General features: G+C 44.6%; 1 protein-coding gene across 1 annotated transcript; it reads right to left on the bottom strand.

The window, feature by feature from the left end:
- Positions 1-4,487: 4,487 nt before the first annotated feature.
- Pdcl3 (phosducin like 3) lies at positions 4,488-15,213 on the bottom strand. The gene is made up of 6 exons (XM_036168444.1): positions 15,126-15,213; positions 11,379-11,511; positions 9,653-9,743; positions 9,238-9,381; positions 8,008-8,216; positions 4,488-5,311 (listed from the first exon to the last, which is right to left on the bottom strand). Exons 1-6 carry the CDS (start codon positions 15,129-15,131, stop codon positions 5,169-5,171), a joined length of 726 nt encoding a protein of 241 aa, XP_036024337.1. The 5' UTR covers positions 15,132-15,213; the 3' UTR covers positions 4,488-5,168.
- Positions 15,214-19,615: the final 4,402 nt, after the last annotated feature.

Genomic DNA, 19,615 nt, shown 5'->3' with positions numbered 1-19,615 from the left:
TTTATTTGGAGGAATTTTGACTTTGGTACTTTGGGTTATGAAAGCAGTAGAATGTTTTAATTGCTGCTTAATGGGCCTTACTAGTGGGAGTATGGAAGACAGTGGTACTGAGAGTTATTTGAACCTTTGGGGGCTCACTCAGGAAGTTCCAGAGAAAATGTTAGTATGTGGCCTAGAGACTGGTCTTATAATATTTTGGTGAGGAAACTGGCTGCTTTTTGCTCTTGTCTGAAGAGTCTGCTTAAGGCTAAAGAGAAGAGTTCTGGATTAATTCCATTGGCAGAAGAAATCTCATAACAGCCTAGTATAGACTCTGTCGTGTAGTTTTTAGTGGTAACTCTAATGAGGATTTATAAGGAAAGAAGCAAGCTGAACAGGATAAGTTACAAAATATAAATTTTGAGGAGAAAGAGGGCACAAGGAAATGGAATAGAGCTAACTCCTGTGTTCAAGGAGATAAATGAATTAAGAAATGGAATAAAGGGAGCGGTGACCTCTGGGCAAGATCCCATCCAGCTAGGTTTCCAACTTGTGGAAAGAAACTAAAGAAAAACTTAGGGGTTGTGGGGTGTGGTGGGGCCCACCTTTAGTACCAGCACTGGGAAGGCTGGCAGATCTCTGAGTTTGAGGCTAACCTGGTCTAGAGATCCAGTTTCAGTAAAGGAAACCATGGGAAACAGAAATCTGGTAAAGATATAATTGAACTAGGGGGCCATGCTCCAGCCCCAGAAAGCAGAACTTGGGAGCTTCAGCCACATGGTTCTGGCTTTAGAGTTAAGGATAAAAGAAAGGAGTTATGGGGACATGGAGACGCCTAGGCTAATAGGCCACTGCATGAAGCTGTGAAGGTGAAGCCTGGATTGCCTGAGAACCCAAGAAGTTAGAGAGGCCAGAGCTGTGGGATACCTGCCGAGGAGAGCTGATAACAGGGAGTGGAACCAGCCCACGAGAAAGAAGTGTGTTTTAGTCAACAAAGCTGAATGGAGTTGGAGATCTGAAGAGCATTTTGACATCAGACATGAAGATGCATATAGTTTGGAGTTTGCCCAGCTGGTTTTCAGTCTTGTTTTGGTCCAGTATTTCCTCACTATGCTCTGCATTTTGGAATGGTAATATATACCCTGGGCCATTATATGTTGGAAATATGTGATCTGCCTTTTTATTTTGATTTTTACAGGTGATCACAGTTGAGAGATTGCATGAATCTCAGAAGAGACTTGAACTTTAAACTTTTAAACACTGTTTAAAACATTGTTGAGACTGTGATAGACTAGGTGAACATTGGAAGTTGGACTAAATGAATTTTTGCATTATGATATTCTTACAAGCTTATGGGGGCCAGGGAGTGGAATGTGGTGGTTTAAATGTAATTGGCCCCCATAATCTCATAGGTAGTAACACTGTTAGGAGGTGTGGCCTTGTTGGAGTGCGTGTGGCCTTGCTGGAGGAAGTGTGTCACTGTAGGGGAGGGCTTTAAGGTTTCCTATGCTCAGGATACTGCCCAGTGTCTCAATTTACTTCCTCTAGCCTGAAAGATGTAGGACTCTCAGCTACCTCTCCAGTATCCTGTCTACTTGCATGCCACCATGCTCCCCACCATGATGATAAAGGACTGAACCTCTGAAACTGTAAGCAAGCCACCCTAGTTAAATGTTTTCTTTTGTAAGAGTTGCTGTGGTCATGGTGTCCCTTCACAGCAATAAAAGCCCTAAGACAGAGCTACTCAATCAAAGGACACTTGAAGAATACTGTACCCAATCCCTTTCACTTGCTTTCCTTCAAATGTATGTACAAGAAGGGTAAACAACAAAAACCCATACCTGGCTAGCCAAGCAATCTCTTCTAAATGAGTAAAGCAGAACCAGGACCATGCAAGCGCAGAACCATGTTGACCTGCAGCATCCGTTGTCTTCTCCCAAGGCAGGACACTTGTTCTGCTCTGGAGCACGCACAGCCAAGAAATGCAGTCAACATCCCCAGAGAGCAGCCCTCACCCATGGGAGCCAGGACTGGGGAACCCCAAACCCAGGCTCCCATCTGTGGATGAACAACACTGGAGGGTGTCTGCGCTACCCAGTGATTGTCTTTCTTACCCTCCAGCCTGGTTCTCCATCTTCCCCACCCCAACCCTGACTTCCTCTCTGAGCCTTCTCTTCTACAGCCTGAGGATTCATCCCAATCACAGCACCCAAGTGCTGGCTCAGGCCCCACCTTTGGGCAGATCGAAACTAAGACTTGGGTAGCCCTCCAGTTACAACGTATTTTTACAGGCACAGGACAGTCGAGAACTGAGCACTGCTTTCCCACCCCAGTTTCCATTTGTGATGATTCGTGAGCCATCTTTAAAAAATAAACTTCTAGTGTAGCCTTTTCCTTAATTAGGAAGCTAACAGACAGCCCTACACCTCATATCGTTTCTTGACTGATAGGATTTCTCAATATTGGCAGTTATAGATTTTCAGAAGGACCACAGAGGTAAGATGCCCTTTTCATCACATCATGAAGCAGGCTCCATTGTCAACGTGGCTTGGCCTGGATTTTAACCTTTGCCCCTGCAACCTCCCACCAACACTGCACTTTGGAAACCGCCCGTTAAGAATGGAGTGCCTTAGGGGTTAAGAAACTACATTAAGCTACTTAGGGGTTCTTCGTGGGGGCTCATTCCCTTTCTCCCCTCTCTACTCAGTCACTTATCAGCATGGTTCACAGTTAAGATGTCAGCTTTACTGTGTTGCTCCAGAGACCTGTCCAGCAATATATGCCTACCACTGTAGTCTGGGTGTTCTTTCCCTATTGTCTAGTGTTTCTGTGCTTTCTGAAAGGACTCTAGACTTATCTGCATCTCCTGCTGTGCAATTATATGAACCCTGTGTTTAAGAAGCAAGTTTCTGGGCTAAGGAGATGGCTCAGTGGTCAAGAAGGCTTTCAGCTCTTGCAGAGGACATGGGTTTGGTCCTCAGCATCCACATGGCAGCTCATAACTGCCCATAACTCCAGTTCTAGAGGATCCAATGGCCTCTGTGGGCTTGTTCCTGCATCCCTGTGATGCACATAAACGCACGCAGGCAGGCACACATACACTTAAGTAAAAAGGATAAGTTAATTTTTTTTTAATTGAAAATGAACCAAGTCTCATCACCTCTGTCTCATCTAAACGCAAAAAAGTTGGCAGAGGGGCGTGGCAAATGCCATGGGCACATCCCCCAGAATTAGCTGAACTACAGACACTGGCAGCTCAGGCGCACATCACAATCCCAGTTTCAGATGATAATGCTACTGCCAGTGTCTGCAGCAAATGCAGACAGATGCTGAACAGCTGCTTGGGTGCCAGCACCATGTTAGTAGGCGGAGCTCACTGGCCAAGGCCACAGGTACCAGAGCTGTTGCTGTGTACCATCCTCGCCATCATTGTATCCATCAGTCAACCAGGTTGTTATCTGGCATGGAGGCCGTGTTCTCATTGAGATCAAAGTGATACAGTGACTGTTAGCATTAGGTCATGCTTGGGCTCCTCAGAAGCACCAAGCCTGCAGCTCCCCACAACTGTGCACACTGCCTGCATCTGGGTACAGCCCTTTTCCTTTAGTGTAAAAATTCAGTCTCTGAGCCAGGCATTGGTGGTGCACGCCTTTAATCCCAGCACTCAGGAGGCAGAGGCAGGCGGATCTCTGTGAGTTTGAGGCCAACCTGGTCTACAAAGCTAGTTCCAGGAAAGGCGCAAAGCTACACAGAGAAACCCTGACTCGAAAAACAAAAAACAAAAAACAACAACAACAAAAAAAAATTCAGTCTCTGAGTGGTTCTCAACCTTCCTGATGCTGTGACCCTTTATTACAGTTCCTCATGCTGTGAAGACCCCAACCATAAAATTATTTCATTGCTACTTCATAATTGTAATTTTGCTGTTATAAATCATAATGTAAATATCTGATAAGCAGGATATCTGTATGAGACCCCCCAAAGGAGTCATGACCCACAGGTTGAGAAGCACTGCTTTAAGGCAAACGTAACACCTAACTTTACAGTGTTCAGTCACTATAGAGATTCTAAAAGCAGTGCTCGGACAAGTCACGCGTGGTCTTTACACGTGAAAACACTCCTGAGATTACTCCAACATTGCCATTAAAATTTCACGAGCACCTCTGCCGCTAAACATCTCAAAAGGTGTGCTTCAATTCAGCAGTGTGGGCTCTCACAAAACAGAAAACAAGACATACAAAGTGGGTCCCTGCTCACTCTCAGTCTTTGAATTACCCACAAAAAATAAAATGTACAGTATAATCTGGACAAACTCTGTGTTCTTAGACTCTTATCTTTAAGATTGTAAACCTTATTTCCAGAAACCAAATCTAACCAGGACCTGATAGCCCAAAAAAGCTTCTATCTTTTTAGGTGTCTTGGTTTTGTTTTTGAGACAGGGTTTGGTGATGTAGCCTTGGCTAGCTTGGAACTTTGTAAACCAGGCTGGCCTTGAACAAGACCTGCCTGCTCCAGCCCCTCAGTACTGGGATTAAGGTGCATGCCACCACCACAAAGAATAGCTGGCATCTTAACGCATTAGCTTAACTCAAAGACTTCACTGAAAATAGACATGGCAGTTAGTTGACATCTGTCAGCTAATTTGATAAAAACAGCATTTGTCTCAAAAAATATTATCAGCCATTTCTTCAGATAGGACACACATTAAGATTTTCCCCCATTTGAAGATTATTCCTATATATATATTTAGCTGATAGTTCTTTTGCTAGCTTTATAAAATGAAAATAAAATAGTCTAACTATAAAGCTCATTTTTTGCAATTATTTTTTAAACAGTTAATTTATTCACATTATTAACAAACAAACAAAAAAACTCCACATTCTTTTCTACACAGTTGCATGTCAAAAAATACTAAACAGTTTCATGGTTTGCTGAAATATATGTAGGAAAACAGATATTTGGCATAAAGCTTGTTTAAATTTTTCTTAAAGAAACATTATTAATTTAAAAAGAGTTTCAAGGAATTTAATAAAATTTCCAGCAATGATGATTTCTGAATGTATAAAATTTAAATAATTATAAAAAGGTTAAAAACCAAAATACGATAAATTTTTGCTTTTTCCTCCTTATTAAACATCCAGACAATACGTCCTATCAAGAAAGTTCAAAAAGGTACAGTGGCTGTTATCTTAGTCACCCTCAGAATCACTGTCCCTTCTCATGGGGACAGAGCCTCGCACCGAGGACAGCAAGACATCCTCGACCGGCTTCTTGGGGTTCTCCTCCAGGTCTGTCTTGATTGCTCCTGACTCCGACAGTTTCCACTCCAACTCTGCAAGACAAAGAAAAAGCAACTAGCATAAGGCACCAGGTCCCCTCAAAGGGATCCTCACCCAAAGCCCATAAGACAATTTAAATTTTTCCTGAGAGGGTTAAAAAAAAAAAAAAAAGACCATCAAAATTTGGTGACCATTTTAGTGCCGTTTGAAAGAAGAGAAAGGAGTAGTGGGGAAGAAACTCTTAGGAAGGAAAACTTGAAGTGCCTTTTTAAGTGATGAGCAAATGACACACTCTATAAACCCGATCCTGCAAGAAAATGACAGGAAGATACCAAGAACCACGTGTCGGCCAATGCTACCTACCGCCTCTCAGCTTCCTCATGGAGCATTCAGAGGAAACATCCCTACAGTGTGGCAGGACCTAACAGTGAGATCTCATTTTAATTAATAAAAGGAAAATTTCCAGCTTCACGGGGTCTGATATCCCATCCAGTCAGCTCAAAGCATCCACGTGAATCAAAATGGGTGCCCACCAACACGTTCCTGTATTGTAAGCTCCACTCTTACCAGCAGTGAATCGCCTCATGGCGGGAGACCCGGGGAGCAAAATCAGGTGATGTCAAAGACCCCAGGTAGCTCGGCTTGCTTAACTGGACAGTCCCACTACAACTGACAGCCAGCTCTAGTTTATCAAACTTTATTATGTAAAGTCCTCCATGAAACAGGGTTTGAGGGGTGGTTGCCAGGGGCTGGAGATACAACCAGACGGTCAAATGGTAAAAAGCCTTCCAATGTAAGATGAAAAGCTCTGAGGGCCTAAGGGGCAGCCTGGTGACCACAGCTAATAAGGAACTACATACCTGAAACGTGCTTAGAAAGTAGACATAAAACTGTCACCAATGACAGGGGGTAAGGGAGCGAGGTGACAGATGAGCCCAACTGACTGCGATCTTGCTGTCAACGTGTTGTACCCCTTAGAAACCTTATAACCTTAACACTTAGTTTTGTTTTGTTTTTTTTTAATGAGCTGCACCTCAGTAATGCTGGGGGCAGTGTGTGCCACCAAGATGATCATATACCTGAGTATTTTTAGCTCCAGGTATTATGGTTGAATGCTGTGAAAACAGGCTCTTTACAGGAAAAAAAATAAGGTTTCTGATTCTTGACTCAAGACTATTTATTTATATGTACGCATACACACACACGTGCATTTAACATTACTACTCACTTACAGTCATTACATATACAGATGTACTAACCCTCATGTAAGACCTTTTCTGGAAATAAAGACAGTAGCACCAGCTGTACACTGGTAGTTAGAACTGGTGTGCCTCCCTAGGACTGCTAGCTAGACATGGCATGCCTCACTAGAGCTGCTAGTTAGACATGGGGTGCCTCACCAGAACTGCTAGTTACACATAGTGTGCCTCACCAGAATTGCTAGTTACACATGACATGCCTCAAGAGATCTGCTAGTTACACATGGTGCGCCTTGAGTCACCAGAACTGATGTTGACTTCAGCTGTCCCTACAGTAATCTGGCGCTGGGGCATTTAAGAGGGACTAATGTCACAAGACTACACTGATTCTCAAGAAAGTGGGTTGCAGGTGGCCGTTAATCCTAGAAGTCGGGAGGCAGAGGCAGGCAGATTTCTCTGAACTCAAGGCTAGCCTGGTCTACAGAGAGTTCCAGTATAGTCAGGTAGCCAGGGCTACAGAGAAACCCAGTCTCAAAAAAAAACCAAACCAAAACAAAACAAAAAACAAACAAATAAAAAACAAAAAGGAAAAGAAACAGGATGTGGCTCACAGCAAGCTTGCCACGCCCTCTCAGTCGCTCCCACACATCCTCCTTCCTCATATGCCTCCCCTTCTCCACAAGGACACAACACAAGGCCTTCCCCAGAGGCCAACAGAAGTCTGCGCTGCGCCTTTGACATCTCAGCCTCAGGAATCAGAAGACAAAGTGAACCCCCTTCAGGTGCTGTTCGCTTTCCTAAGAGAAAACCTCATCTCACAGCATAACCACAAGAACCCAAAATCAGGTTTGTATTAATTTGGAACCCCGTAGGCTTCTGAACACTGGAATATAACTGACCTGTCTTGTGTATGTGCCCATGTCTGGACTTCCTAGGCTGAATAACTGAGTGTGAAAGTACAAAACACCATGTTTAAAAAGTATATTTGGAAGAGAAGTAAGGCAGTTGGATGGATCGTATTTCAACGAAGAGATAAAGAATTTCACTTGACAGAGATGTCTCTAGCCTCCAATTCTGAGTCACATGTCATATATATTTTAACACTCCTATGGGTAGCAGGTGTAAAGGAATATGTTAAAGATAGAATTAAATGAAATTTAAAATTCAAGACTACTGGGAGTCAACTAAGACTATAGAAAAACACAAACACATATGAGCAAGTGTCATTACCACATGAGCTAAACTAAAAACAAACACTGTGATCTTAAGCTCCACCTGAAAACATAACATTCCACCGGATAAGCGAAATATACTTGATGTTAATAGGAAGTAAAGGTGAGTCCAGGGTGCCTCTTCTCACCCAGAACAAGAGAGCCCAGCTCACTGCTCCTGGTGACTCTGCAGGAGTGAGAAATTCGATGCGCTCAGCCATACAGAGGCGGAGGTAAACTGTACAAACCATGACACCTGTCTAGGAAGCAGGCACTCCCTGTCGGGGGGTGGCCCTGCCCACCTCTCACAAGACCCTCAAGCCGCCAAGAGCCCCTCACCATCTCTCGTCAGGTTCATGCCGCCGAACACCAGAGGGCCAATGAACTGGGCCTTGATGTCACCTTCCAGATAGACGAATACCGTGGGCAGATTCCTATCGGGGTAATTGGGGATGCAGGTCGTTGAGATGGCTTTGATAAATTTCACATCGGGAAACTTCCTGGCCAGTCCACTTAAGTGCTGGTTTATCAGGGAACAGAGGGGAATCCTGGAACACGAGAAGAGAAAACAGAGCAGCTGTGATCTATGAGCAGACAGGGCAGAGCCCTGAGGTCCTTCCACTGACACAGAAACCTCAGAAGGGCTTCACAGGGTGTTTGCGACAGCAGGATGAACACACATTTCTACAAAAAAAAAAAAAGTATCTATTCTAGTGTGTTCAGGGAAAGTGAGTAATTCTAAATCCAAATTCAATTTAATTGAACAATAAATCTGAGAACACAGCTCTGATAGTTTTGAAAACTGCCATGTCTTTCTGTAAGGGTCGTTTAGAAAACAGACCAGAGAGCAGCACTTCCTGCCTTGAAGTGATTTCCAATCCAGCACCCTGTGCACAGGTGAAGGTCGAGCAAACACAGGCGGCCACAGTATCTCTCGGCAGGTATCATCTCAAGGTCACCCCTGGCCATCTGTAAGTCATCGGTCTCACAGAATTCTCAAATGCCAATTCCTCTCCAGGGAAGGGTAACCTGATTTGAGCTTTTGTGGGTTTTGTTTTTTAAGATTTGGGTCTTGCCATGTAACCCATGCTGTCCTCGATTCTGCTATGTAGCCCAGGCTAGACTTGAACTCTGTCATAGTCCTCTGGCCTCAGCCTCTCATGCTGGGAGTGCTAGTGTGTACTACTGTACTGGCAGACTTTTTTTTTTCCGGAGCTGAGGATCGAACCCAGGACCTTGCTCTTACGCTTGCTAGGCAAGCGCTCTACCACTGAGCTAAATCCCCAACCCCGAATTCTTTTTTTTTTTTTTTTTTAACAAAAGAAATTTAAGACCTTGCTCTATGCTTTTAATAGACACACATTACTCACAAATATTAATTTAAAAGTCTTGAGATGAAAAACTGAGCGCTAAGGTGTGGGCCAATCAGCCACAAAAACAAAGAACCCAAGTGCAGGTAAACCACACAAACAAAACATAAAAACAAAACCTCCTACATAGGTTAAGCCCCATACGGACTGGACAGAAACTCAACCCCACACTTTACAGACCACGTGGAAGTCAGCTTACCCTTGCTTGTACAGGTGTAAGATCACCCACAAGCCCTCGCCGGCTCTGGTGACTTCCTGAACATAGTCCTTTCCTGAGATCTCTAAAACTTCTCCAAATTTGTTCTTCAGCTGAGTCGCTTTCCACTCAGCCAGCCTTTGCTGCCTGCACAACAGGGAGACCGCACTTAAGTACACAGATGGACACTTGTACACAAGCACGCACCACAACTTTCAGAAGACCATCCCTGTGATCGGGCTGACTGACTGGCCTCATGATAAAGGACACACATCTCAGTGTCCCCCAAACCCCACGCAGTCCCTGTGGATGGCGCTGACTGGTATATCTCGACGGCACATTTGTTCCCAAAGTTCAAAGAACACACATCTCAGTGCCCCGCCCCAGACCCCACCCGGTCCCTGCGGATGGCACTGACCGGTACATCTCGATGGCACGTTCGTCCTCCTCATTGAACTCATCCTCATTCTCCTCTAGCTCTTCCAAAGTCATGTCTTCGTATGTTTTCACTGAATTCCGTTTCATTGACAGGAGCATGAAAATGAAAAGATGAACACACACACACACACACACACACACACACACACACACACACACCCCTTCATGTTTTCGCTGTTCTTATGTATGTGCACACCACTCTTGAAGGCCCAGCCCACTGAGACAAAAACTAAGGTACTGTTTAAAAAGACGGACCCACCAGTCGTAACACTTATGTCCCCTACACTACATGACATTGGCAAACTGCCCTGTGCTATGTGAGCTCTAGGCTGGCTCCAGAAGTGGGGTTGTCTCCCACCTTATCTCAGACCCAAGCACCACTGCCTGGCTCTCTCAGCCTTCTTTACTCATGCTGGGAGCTGATCTCTACCCCTCAGACTACTCAAGCCTAGCAGGCTTCCTTGTCTTTTCTCTCTCTCACACAACACTGGGATCCATCAGCCAATTCTGCCAGCCCTCCTTCACACGACGCCCAGCTCTGACCACTGGTCCTCTCCTCCACCGGTCCAAGCCAATGGTGTCTCTTGCCTGAATGACTGCATTAGAAAGCTCTCCCTGTTCCTCAACTTTGCACATCCAGGCAATGTCTACGCTCAGTAAGATGGTGCTGTTAAAATACAGGGCATGCCATTCTGTTTCAACCTCCAGTAACTTCCCATCTTGGCATTAAAAAAAAAAAAAAGCTGGGCTCTTTAGTGGGTGATTCAGGGTCCAAGTGGGCGGGCTCTGGGAGGCTCTTGTAAACTTTTCTATTGCTTCCCCTGTCTTGAAGACCTCCTCATGGGTTCTCTAGGATCCCAAGCCAGCTTTCTACTTGCTGAAGGAGCTTACCTCACCTCGCCTCATCTAGGTCTACTCAAATGTCATCTCAGTGAGGTCCCCTCTGCCCAATGAAAACACAATCTATCCCACTGTCCAACCTTCCCACCCCTCCCCACCTTATCCCTTTTACTTCTGTTGCTACTGAAATATAAAGACATATGACTTTTGTCCAGTCTGTGTTCCACTAATCTCCATTTCCCAGAACAACACCCAACACATAAAGATCATTCAATAAACAAGATTCATCTTACTACATCTCCCTCTAAACAAGCATTCACACATGAACAGGGCAAAAGTGCCAGATCTGTTGGTCAACATCTCTCAGCTGGGAAGTATCCGAAACCCCCAAGGCACCTGTCTACCCTTCGGATGCCTTGGCCTCACATACACATTGTGATTCAGCAGGGATCAGGCACCTTTGGACCAACGCTGGGGGAAGCTGATGCAGGTGGGGAGACCTTTGAGAAATCTCCTGTCAGACACCAGGCATCATCTCAAACATCTATGTTGATGTTCTTAACCAAGCCACAAAGACTAATAAAACACAGCCTCAAGAGAACACAAACACTAAAAACTTGAACAAATTTCAATGGCACTGTCCAAAGCCACATGCTCCTGTGACAGACAAGGACCGTAGGCCACAGGGTAGCTCACTCTCTGCTCTTCGGGTTACCTATCTAGCCATCACTCACAAGGTTGATGCCAGGGCTCCAGCGCTGCCTCCTGGCTGTTGCCCAGAAGGTTCTTCTACTACAGGGGTTGGTGGCTTGTTTCCACAGCCAGCCAGCCAGCCACAGAGCAAAGGAAGAAGTGAGCATGCTCACCTACTGACTGCTGAAGCAGTCGCTGTTCCTCCTTTTCTGCTTCTTCCTTTTCCAGTTCCTTCAGGCTCTCCTTCGGGGGCAGGATGCCCTTCTTGCGTAAGATGTCATTCCACTCGGTGTCTGCATTGGGGTCCTGGGACAGCAAAGACAAGGACTCAGTGAGGGCAAAGTGCAGGAGAGAAGGCATAATGTGGGGCCAAGTGAGAAACGGGAAAGGGGGTGAAGAGGAGGAAATTACCCCGTGGTCTAGTCCTGAGAGCATCGAAAGATCTACCACCCTTGAAGTCTCCCTGAGGAGCCAGCTCTGGAGTAAAACTCAGGAAATGATTCGCTGATTGGCATCAAGACTGAAACCCAGGCTTTGATCTACCTTCTGGTTAGTATGTTCACTCTAATTTAAACAAATTTTATTTAAAACTATAATGAATTTCTACAAAAGTGAATCTGACCATAAAGGCATCTGATCATTTGACAAAGATATGGACTTCGGGGTTGTAGGGTGCCTCTGAAGCTCCTAGTTCTGAGGTCCAGGGAGATGATGACTGGAGATGCCCCCTGACTTTAAGATCTCACAGTGACGTGATTCCCGCAACAGATTTTAAGTGACTACTTGTATTGTCCACTTGACACAAACTAGTCATGTGAGAACAGGGAGCCTCAAATGTCACACTGGCCTATAGACAAGCCTAGGGGGCGGGCAATGTTCTTGATTGATGGCAGATGTGGAAGAGCCCAGTCCACTGTGGGCAGGGCCACCCCTGGGGAAGGTTTTTATATGAGAAAGCAAACTGTGCAAGCCAAGCGAATAAGCCAGTAAACAACATTCCTCCAAAGGTCCCTGGCTCCTCAAACCTGCCTCAAGGTTCCTGTCTGGGGTCCTGTCATGACGTCTTTTAATGATGAACTGTGACCTGAAAGTTGTAAGATGAAAAAACAAAACCCTTTCCTCCCTAAACTGCTTTTGGTCATGGTGTTTTACCACAGCAATAAAAATCTAACAAAGACATTATAGCAGGCAAATTAATGAACTGGGCAGTAACCAAGAAGGATGGGCTAGTGGGCATGATAGACACAGGAGCCACTACAGTCAAGGTGAAGAGGTAGGTTGTAAACAAGTACATATGCAAACTACAAGTTGTTATGGAAACAAGCTGTGTCAAGCGCAATGACAAACAGTTGTTGGTCTACAGTAGTGGTTCTCAACCTATGGGTTGCGACATGTATGCAGATACCCTGCATATCAGATACACTGCAATGTAACAGGAGCAGAATTACAGTTATGCAACAGCAACAAAATAATTTTATAGTTGGGGAGTGACCACAACACGAGGAACCGTATTAAAGGGTCACAGCATTAGGAAGGTTGAGAACCACTGGTCTGGAGTTAAAGGGGACATTTCACACCATGGACAGAGATGCTCTCCAGAGAGGACATTTAATTATTACATGAGGGTGACAAGGAGTCAGCCAGAGTGAAAGAGAAAAGGAAAACAGCAAGCTTTGACTTAAGTGTGATTAACAAGCTTTCTTAGGAAATACTTGGTTACATAGGAATAAGGAAGCAAAGTAAGACGCCGTCTCTGAATTGAGACAACAGAGCTAAAACTGAACTGCTCACTGTGCTGGTTTTATGTCAACTTGACTCCAACTATAGTCATCTGAGAGGAGGGAACCTTAATTGAGAAGATGCCTCCAGAAGACTAGGCGGGAAGCAGACAAGCCTGTAAGGCATTTTCTTAACTAGTGATTGATGGGGGAGGTCCCAGCCCATTGTGGGTGGGGCCATCCCTGGGCTGGTGGTCCTGGGTTCTATAAGAAAGCAGACTGAGCAAGCCAGTAAGCAGCTCCCCTCCATGGCCTCTGCATCAGCTCCTGGCTCCAGTATCCTGTCCTGTTTGAATTTCTGCCCTGATTTCCTTCAGTGATGGATTAGGACATGGAAGTGTAAGCCAAATAAACCCTTTCCTCCCCAAGTTGCTTTTGGTCAATGGGATGTCATCACAGCAATACGAAACCCTAAGACGCTGGCTTATGCTGTTTCTAAAAGGGGTTTTCATCTGTCTTAATCAGAAACCTGCAAATTTCAGCTTCAGCAAAAAGACCACCCTGAGATGATCACAAGACTATGACAATGCCTAACCCTATACAGACCATGAAAGATCTCTGCTTGAAGCTGGGCCTCTCTGAGCCAACAGGCTACAGCTATCCACTAATTAAAGAAGTTTTACCTTTATCTCGGAGTGCTGAGAATGTCTCTTTAGGGAAGCTGGGCTGCCCTCCCCCCAACAAAGAAAATAACATTTCAGGCAGAGGGACCAACCAACACAAAGAGCCCAAAGCAAAGACGCTGTGACATTCTGAGCTTCAGTCTTGAGTGGCTGCTGTAGACTCAGGGAGGAGGAGCCTAGGCTGATTTCGCTAAACTTTATCAAGTCTAAAGGATAAATCTGGAGAGCAGACCCCACCCCCCCCAAGTCACTCATGACGGCTAAAGTTTATTAAACACTAAACGCTAGGCACTTCCCTTCAGCTGAGCCAACTCTTGCCCCCCAATGCAGTGAGGTATGGCACTCAGAAAGACACTGCCATCTCTGACCATACCACCCTGAACCTACCTGATGTTCTCGGGTCAGAAGCTAAGCAAGGTCGGGCCTGATTAGTACTTGGACAGGAGCCGATACTGCCAAGAGGAACAGTTAGCCAAAGTGACTAGGATCAAAGTGGTCTCGGACCTGCAACTCAGATGCCCCATTATTCTGGGTTGGCACGGTTTAGCAGAACACTGATAACAGGGCTCAGAACTTGGTTCATTTTATGAACTCAAGGGAAGGACCGTGGGACAACCAGGCTCCAACCTCACTCTGTGTCACAATCTGGCTGAGACAGAGCACAAGAAAGGTGACATTTCCTTTTAGCAAGGTGGTCAGAGAAAGTGAAGAGTGGCATTTTTAAGTAGGGACCTGAAGAATCAACAATGCAGAGGAGTCCCCAGAAGTTCCTCAACTTTCTCTTTACCTTCCAGGGGTACCTGGCTTTTGGTGGGCTTGCTGGATGAATAGACCGCAAACCCCTCCAGTCCCCACTGCTGGAGCCCACAACGGTATGCCCCATCTACCCTCCATCCAGACTCTTCAGAATTCTTAAATACAGCGACACAGAAGGGCTGAGTCCTTGGGCAGTGACAAATGCGGCCGCCACAGATTTTTGCACTTAAAAGAGTCTTATTTCCATGGCGTTTTCTAGCACTTTCTTTGAACTTTTGTCAAATACTATCAGCAAATTCCAGCTCAGAAAAAAAAAAAAAACAAACAAACAAAAACAACTCAGAGGTTCTGATTTTCTTCATTTTAGAAATTAACTCTTGAAGTTGGCCTGAGGGCTCAGCTCTGGAAACCAGAAAGCTCCCCCAGAAACACTAGCGTTGGGTAAAGAGTTAACTCTAGATAGAAGAGTCGAGGCCTTCATCAGACCTGGAAGAGGACGACTCCAGGGTCAGGGCCCCCCAAAAGACAGATTTGCGGGGCAGGACACACCCGAGCAGGAGCACCCAGCCCGAGCCTGGGGAAACTACACCCGCCCTCTCGCGGTGCGCCTGCGCAGGCTTTTTTTTTTTTTTTTTTTTTTTTTGTACGGCCTCACCGCAGTCTGCCGAACTGGGGTAATTCGTGTACACCTGGTTCCAGGTCTGGCTCGAGCCCCCCAAACCAAACGACCCTAGCCTTGGGGTCCCGACCACGCCACGCTCACCTGCATCTTGCCTCCAGTCACTTAGATCAGTGCGCCGCGTCCCAGACCCTGGAATCCTCCCCGCGCAGGCGCAGCACCGCCTCCCCTCCGTCCTTAGCCCCGCCCCCAGGAGCCAGCTGGGTGAAGCCAAGGAGGAAGTGAGGGCTTGGAGTCTGCGCCAGGTCTTCGGGAAACTGGTGCGTCTAGTGTGCGCCGGTGAATGACGGGACACGCCTCCGGTGGGTGGGACGACGGGGTTGACGTCACCCAGGGCTGATCCCCAGCGCTACCTTGTTAGGGCAAGTGTCTGGTGAATGGGGGCTGGCCTGAGGAGGTACCTATAGGTCCTGCGACTTGCCGGCAGCCAACCCGAGCCTGTCCAGACGCCTCTTCTCTACCGGACTGGTCCTAAACAGAATTGCCTATCAGTGATCCGATGCTAGAATTAAAAATAACCCTGGGTCACCTGGAAGTCACCCACCGCCTTTACTGTGCTGGATGAGGTTTAGTGGCTCATAAGGCTGTTTATTGAGAGCATAGTCTAGCCTATATCTGCGGATATAGCAGTAATCAATGGGTTCCATGCCCCATTCACTCCTCACAAAAAGAAAAGACAATGGTGATTTTATCTGGTTGAACGCTAGAGCTGTACGTCAATGAACAGAAACACAGGCGGTAGGCTCCAGGGCCCGTCCATATCATTCCAAACTGCAGTTGCAAGCACTAGTCTTCCCCAGTGTTAAAAGGTGCATCCTACACATCTGAACTGACATTGCCTCCTGCTTCGAGAAGACCCTAAGCGCACCGCGGGGCTCCCTATTTTAGAGCTATGCTTTGTAATTACCCAAGAGCCTTCAAAACTTCAGCTCACATCTATAATCCCAATGCTCAGGAGACTGGGGCAAGAGGATCACTGAACTCGAGGCCAGCCAGGGCTAGAGAGTGAGCGAGCTCCTTGTTGTTGCTTCCAAAATCAGTTTTGGATGGTTTAGCCTAGGGGTGAATTTGATCTTATGCTTCTCTCCATCCTGTACAGTCTGCTTTAGGCCACAGTGTTTTGTTACATCAACAGAAACCCCAACTAAGACACACAAAAACAGCAGAGAACCACGTATCTCCAATAACAACAGTACCCCCAATTCATCTTTCCCTTAGCAACCCCCCACCAAAGACAGACTGATTAATTATTCATATGTATTGACATTTTTCTCCCTTTTGAGGAAAGTTTTGAAATGGCTTTCCCCAGCTTTCCCCCACTCTCCTTAGTTCTGCAAGTGTGTATAAGGCCAAGTTCTCATAAAAATATTTTGATGTGTGTATGTGTGGTATGTATGTGTATATATGTATATTCCCATATGTGAATATGTGTGTGTACAAGTGTGCAGAGGCCTGAAGTTCACCTTGAGTGTTTTGCTTGATAGCTTTCCACTGTATTAATTTAGAGAAGGTCTTCCACTGAACCCAGAGCTCGCCAGTACTGGCTAGCCCTGGAAATATTCTGTAGTGATACATAGTGTATTGACTTATTAACAGAGAAATTTCTCCATCCAGGTTAGACACCCATAGGAATGGAACTCAGTTATCTCACGAGGACTTTCCTATGATTCATTATTACATAGGGTATTATCTTTAGTTTACAATAGCAATTCTCTGCATGAAATACCTGGTAATTATGCCCCTTCCAAAACCCGCTTGAAAAGCTGCTGCAGCTGGCACTGGGGTCCAGTGACTACAAGTCTTTACCTTTCAGGAGTCCAAGCATAGAAATGATTCTGCTCACCCATGGCTCCTCCTCCTTCAAGGGAAAGCAGATGAGCTGATTCACACAGCATGCTGAACTCAAAAGGTCAGTCCAATCTAAGACTGATGTAAAGTGGATCTGTATGTAAAGATCCACCTGAGTGGCAGTAGTGACAAGAGCAATTAAAATGCAGGCTCTTGAACTATCATTAAAGGTGGGATTCTATGGCTGCTGCCAAATAACCCGGAACTCCATGGCCAAACATGATTTGTATTCGCTAGTTAGGCAACCGTCATCTCAAAACTCCTTTGTGTATGGTTTCCCAGTTGAGGGAAAACCATACTCTTTTCCCCTCTTCTCATTGTCTCTCATCCCTGATTATTTGCCTTTAAAGATCAACGTGGGAAAAAAACATGTGCTGTGCTGCTATAGACGGTTGCACACTGCCTCCCTCTATCCATTTGGAGTCTAGAGGAATGTAAAGTCCTGAAAGGTGGCAGTGGGTAATGACTAGTTGCTAAGAGGATGTCTGCAGTGAAAATGTTTGACAGTTTAGGAACCTTGGGGACAACTGAATACAAAAAGGCAAATACTGTGAAAGAAATATCCAGGAGAAAGTCCCGGCAGCCCATGACCATGGGAAAAGCTATTTTCCGAGAAGGCTGACCGACTGTTGGAATTCAGCAATAATTTCCCAGGGTAAGGAACAAAATGAAAAGCTCATACATCTTGTGATTTTAAGAATAGCTTTTGCAGTTTCATAAGGAGTGATTCACAGCTTTGTTTTATATGCCAAAATTGCTAGTTCTGGGACATCTAGTTCTACAGGTATGAATAAAGCTCGGCAATATGCTCTTTGGATAACTACGTCAGTCAATTATAATATTGGTGGCCTTTGGGCACCACTTTGTTTAAATGGAAAGAAAATAAAAAGCCATCATCATCATAAGAGCTTTTGTACCATTCTATAAATGTCAAACAGGAAAAAAAAAAAAGTTAGGCACAATTAGGTAATGTAGGTTCTTTGTCAACCAACTGAAAATATTCAAAAATGGATTGTGCTGGTACTAAACAACATAAACATCTTGCTATTCATCCCTAAATTTAGTATAGTAATTATTTACTTTGCTTTAGGGCTTTTTAAGTTACCCAGAAGTTGGTAATGGCATTGTGGAGTATTGCTGTGCTAGAACTGACCCTGTTTTGGGGAGGATTGTGAAAGGTCTTTGGTGGTTGGGAATTTAGCTCAGTGGTAGAGTGCTTGCCTAGCAAGCACAAGGCCCTGGGTTCGGTCCTCAGCTCCGGGAGGTGGGGTGGGAGTGAAAGGAACCAGGAGCGAGATCCAGGACAGGCACCAAAAACTACACAGAGAAACCCTGTCTCAAAAAACAAAACAAAACAAAAAAATCAACAGAGAAACTCTTCAGTTAATCTACACTGTAGACCAAATGGACTGAACAGACATTTACAGGATATTTCAGCTAACAGCTGCAGAATACATATTCTTCTCAGGAGCTCATGTAACCCTCTCTTCTAAAATAAATCATGTTAGGCTATTAAGAAACACTTAACAAACAAAGAATTAAAACAATTTACTGTATGTCACCAGACCATAATGGAATAAAACAATAAAAATTGATAACAAGAGAAAAACGTAAAATAATACCAGAAAAATGGAGATTGATCAATACACTCTTGAATGACTAGGAAGTCTCTGATAAAATTGGAGAGGAAATTAAATTAAATTTTTTTCTGGAATTAATTGAAAATGCCAATTCAATGTGTCAGAAGCTTTGCAGTACAGCAACAGTAGTCCTTTGAGAAGTCTTACTCATCAATGCTCTCATTTAAAAATCAAGAGAAGGAACAGACTTCTGTATGATGTCTGAATATAAAAAAGCTATAGATTTCAAATCTACAGCTAATGTTATACTAAATGGGAAAAAAACAGAAGTAGTTTTTCTGAATGTGACAGAAAAAGTATACCCATTTTTCTCTTCTCTCTCTCTTTTTTTTAAAAGTATAAATAAAGATTTATTTATTTATGTATGTATACAGTGTTCTGTCTGCAAGCCAGAAGAGGGCACCAGATCTCATTACAGATGGTTGTGAGCCACTGTGTGGTTCTTGGGACTTGAACTCAGGACCTCTGGAAGTGCAGTTGGTGCTCTTAACCTCTGAGCCATCTCTCCAGCCCCCATTTTTTCTTCTCTTATTCACTCTAATACTTGAGGTTCTTAGCCAAAGCAATAAAATAGGAGAAAGAAATAAAATTAATATTGATAGAAAAGGAAAATAATCAAAGTATCTCTATTCATAAATGGTGTGATCCTATAATTAAACAACCCTAAGGACTTCACCAGAAAACTCCTAGATCTGAAAAATACTTTCAGCAAAGTAACGGGCTATAAAATCCACACACAGGAGGTTGTAGCTTTTCTATATAGCAACAATGAACTTAGAGACAATGAATAGGAGGGGAAAAGGAGAATCCCATTCACAACAGTTAAAAAGCTTAAAGTTAAATGATTAGGGATAAACTTAACCTAGGAAGTGAAGAAATATGCAATGAAAACTTCCAAACACTGAAAAAAGAAACTAGGGTAGACACCAGAAGATGGAAAGACTCATCATGCCTATGCATTAGCAAAATTAATATTGTGAAAATGGATATATTACCAAGAGTGACCTACAGATTCAATATAGTCTTCATTAAACTTCCAATGATATTCTTCACAGAAATAGATTTTTTTAAAGGTTCTAAAATGTA

Source organism: Onychomys torridus, chromosome 18 (genome assembly GCF_903995425.1).
Source record: "Onychomys torridus chromosome 18, mOncTor1.1, whole genome shotgun sequence".
Taxonomy (NCBI): domain Eukaryota; kingdom Metazoa; phylum Chordata; class Mammalia; order Rodentia; family Cricetidae; genus Onychomys; species Onychomys torridus.
The sequence above is the reverse complement of the archived record's forward strand: the minus strand, read 5'-3'. Positions and strand labels throughout refer to the sequence as shown.